This window comes from Wolffia australiana, chromosome 5, assembly GCF_029677425.1.
Source record: "Wolffia australiana isolate 7733 chromosome 5, ASM2967742v1".
In the NCBI taxonomy this organism is placed as follows: domain Eukaryota; kingdom Viridiplantae; phylum Streptophyta; class Magnoliopsida; order Alismatales; family Araceae; genus Wolffia; species Wolffia australiana.
In genome coordinates this window covers 20,874,028-20,877,500 of record NC_135839.1, presented here as the reverse complement: position 1 = coordinate 20,877,500, position 3,473 = coordinate 20,874,028, and the positions used below count along the sequence as shown (strand labels likewise).

The following is a 3,473-nucleotide window of genomic DNA, read 5'->3' as shown; positions in this document are numbered from 1 at the left end:
CCAAAGCATCTCCTCCGCTTATCCCATTCCTTCCCCAGTGTTGTTTTCATTGCCGCCATGTTTTCCTTTTACACGTCTCTGCCAAGATCGTCTTCTATGGCGCGAAGGGCTGCTCCATGCGGAACTAGCGATACCATGCCGATCTCCATGAAGTTATCCATTCAGGGTATTCTCTATCGTCATGGCAACCGAAGACCGTTCTCAATATGTTTTGCCGTTGCCGGAGCTTTCAATTTTGAAGAAGATGATACGTCAAAAACTGCATCAAGGCCGGTGAGAATCGTGGCGGTGGTCGGGCGAGATGCAGTCAGCCCCCTCAAAGGTGCTCCCTGGGAGCAGGTTATGCTTCACACGGTGAGTGGATCCCTCTCTACTCGGAATTCTCTCGTTATCTTGACGCCCTGGTACTCTATCAGCGTCGTCTGAATTCGAAATAGATTACTGTGTTCCAATAGATGTTAGATTGTCTATGCTTTGATGCTTGAAGCATCGATGAAGGAGATCTTCATGTCTGTCATGCATGATTCGTTAAGAGTTCGTTGATATGTACACTTTCAGGGTGTGTGGGTCAACGTTTCTGAAATGAATACGTTAAGAAAAGGGGGTGTTGAAGAAGGGAACTTCAGGCTGGGCCGATCTTTCCTTGAAAATTGAACTTAGCTAAACTCTTGAAAGACTAATGGGTGTTCTCGCTTATAACTATACATGCCAAAGCGATTGGTTAAAATGTTAGCTCTTTCGGTCGATTACATAACATTCACCGTTTTCTCTTTTGGATTGCCCTCCAGGCTGAAAGGTTGAAGTGGGTGGATGAAAGCTACGAAATGGAAGTGTACACTGATGACCGTGTTAATGATCTGAGAAAGACATCAGCGAACGCAGACATCTTATTGTCAATTGCTGTTTCTGATCAGGAAGCCTCTGATTGCATTCGAGAAAACAGCAAGAACATACCCAACTTCCTATCCTTAGAAAAAGGATCATCATATTTTGGCAACAAGTTGGGAGGTTCGACTATTCTGAGAGATCAAAACCAGAAAATGATCGGTATGCCGACAAGGGATGAATCAAAGAAAGTTTCTAAGATGATATCGGATGCTTGGGCCCGATATAGTGCCGATGATATCCGATTCTGCATACTGGTGATAATCAATGCCTACGTAAGGCCAGTGCACACGCTGAAGAATCTGAGAGCCAAGGGGTTCTCCACGTTGACTTGCATGGCGAAGAACTGTGGCTACGAGGTGCTCGCTTGCCTACTCGATCCCAAGTGCAGGGAAGCCCTTGAATGTCTCGACCGATGCTCTCCGACGGATCAAGTCTGCAGCTACCGTTGCATTGCATCATATGAGAGTCCAAATTTTGAAGCTTTCTGTCAATGCGTTCTTCAGGAACACAACTGCCTCGGATTAGATGCAGAAATCCCGGAACATCCTTATATGCCTCCAATGGAGACGTTCAGAGGGGAACCTCTAAGTCATGAGATAGCAGAGGACTTGTTGGTGGGCTGGCTTGGTGCGCTGAGGTGGAGCTGGCGTGTGGTCGCTGGCCAGAACTCGGCCTACGATCAATTCCCTAGTCAGTACCAACTCTGCTACAGGGAAAAGGAAAAGGGTTTGTTTTGCTATGAGCCAGTCTTCCAGGTCAAGACCCCTGAAGGGAAGATGGTGTGGAAGAGAAAAAAACACACTGTGAGGAGAGCTGAGAAGCCAGGGACATTTTATTTTAAGGGCCCTCACAATGGCGTTAATGCGGTTGAATCGTGGACGGTGGTTGATGTGAGTGATGACCTCAGCTGGGGATTATTTCATTATAGAGGAGCAGCGGCTGTTGCAGGGCAATCTTATGCGGGTGCTGTGCTCGTCAGCCCAGATGGGAAATACTCTTCTGGAATGGGCGGTACCCGCCTTGCTGCAGCCTTGGAAAAGTGCCGGATAAAGACCTGGGAGCTTTATGAGGTTTCTAATGGAGACGATGCTTGTGATGGCCCCCCGCTTGATATTCCTGAAGGCTCAAGCTTTCATCGCAGAATTCAGATACGGGGCGATTCAAGGTCCTCTTTTACAAGCAGGGTTTGACATTTTGGACCGGGGACCGGTCGGACTGGACCGAACCGGCACCGCCGGTCCACCATTTTAGGGTGGACCGACCGTTCGGGCCGGATCCGGTCCGATGGTCAAACCGGACTGGGACCGGATTAAAGTAAATAAATAAAAAATCCCAGCTTCCCGCTCCACCCATCGTGTTCCAGGTCGGCTGGTCGCGTCCCTCCCTCTTTCCCTCGCTTTCTTTCCTTTCTCCCTCCATCTCCCACTTTCTCTCTCGTGCCTTTCTCGCCCGTTCTCTCTCTCTCTCTCTCTCTCTCTCTCTCTCTCTCTCTCTCTCTCTCTCTCTCTCTCTCTCTCGTTCTCTCTCTCTCTCTCTCGTTCTCTCTCTCTCACACTTTCGCTCTCCCGTTCTCTATCGCACGCTCTCTCTCGCGTTCTCTCTCTCACACACTCTAGTTCTCCCGTTCTCTCTCGCACGCTCTCTCTCTCGCGTTCTCGCACTCTCGCTCTCCCGTTCTCTCTCGCACGCTCTCTCTCTCGCGTTCTCTCTCTCTCTCTCGTTCTCTCTCTCACACACTCTAGTTCTCCCGTTCTCTCTCGCACGCTCTCTCTCTCGCGTTCTCTCTCTCCCTCTCGTTCTCTCTCTCACACACTCTAGTTCTCCCGTTCTCTCTCTCACGCTCTCTCTCTCGCGTTCTCGCACTCTCGCTCTCCCGTTCTCTCTCTCACGCTCTCTCTCTCGCGTTCTCGCACTCTCGCTCTCTCGCTCTCTCTCGCACGCTCTCTCTCTCGCGTTCTCTCTCTCTCTCTCGTTCTCTCTCTCACACACTCTAGTTCTCCCGTTCTCTCTCGCACGCTCTCTCTCTCGCGTTCTCGCACTCTCGCTCTCCCGTTCTCTCTCGCACGCTCTCTCTCTCGCGTTCTCGCACTCTCGCTCTCGTTCTCTCTCTCACACACTCTAGTTCTCCCGTTCTCTCTCGCACGCTCTCTCTCTCGCGTTCTCTCTCTCTCTCTCGTTCTCTCTCTCACACACTCTCTTTCTCCCCCTCTCTCTCTCGCTCTCTCTCTCTCTCGCTCTCCCGCTCTCTCTTGCACGCTCTCTCTCGCGTTCTCGCACTCGCTCTCCCGTTCTCTCTCGCACGCGCTCTCTCTCGCGCTCTCTCTCTCTCTCTCCTTCTCTCGCTCTCTCACACTCTCGCTCTCCCGTTCTCTCTCGCACGCTCTCTCTCTCGCGTTCTCTCTCTCTCTCTCTCTCTCTCTCTCTCTCGTTCTCTCTTTCTCACACTCTCGCTCTCCCGTTCTCTCTTGCACGCTCTCTCTCTCTCTCACACACACTCTCTCTCCCGTTCTCTCTCTCTCGCACGCTCTCTCTTCTCGCGTTCTCTCTCTCACACTCTCGCTCTCCCGTTCTCTCTCCTGTTCTCT

At 51.2% G+C, this 3,473-nt stretch overlaps 1 protein-coding gene across 1 annotated transcript in view; it reads left to right on the top strand.

Annotated features, from left to right (window-relative positions):
* LOC144703818 (uncharacterized) overlaps window positions 1-2,234 on the top strand; it is a 2,351-nt gene extending 117 nt beyond the window's left edge. The window contains exons 1-2 of the mRNA XM_078576087.1: window positions 1-354; window positions 789-2,234. The exon at window positions 1-354 is cut by the window's left edge and continues 117 nt beyond it. Coding sequence (XP_078432213.1) covers window positions 58-354; window positions 789-2,078 — 1,587 coding nt within the window. The 5' untranslated portion in view covers window positions 1-57 and the 3' untranslated portion in view covers window positions 2,079-2,234. The remainder of the gene's footprint in view (window positions 355-788) is intronic.
* The last annotated feature ends 1,239 nt before the right edge of the window (window positions 2,235-3,473 follow it).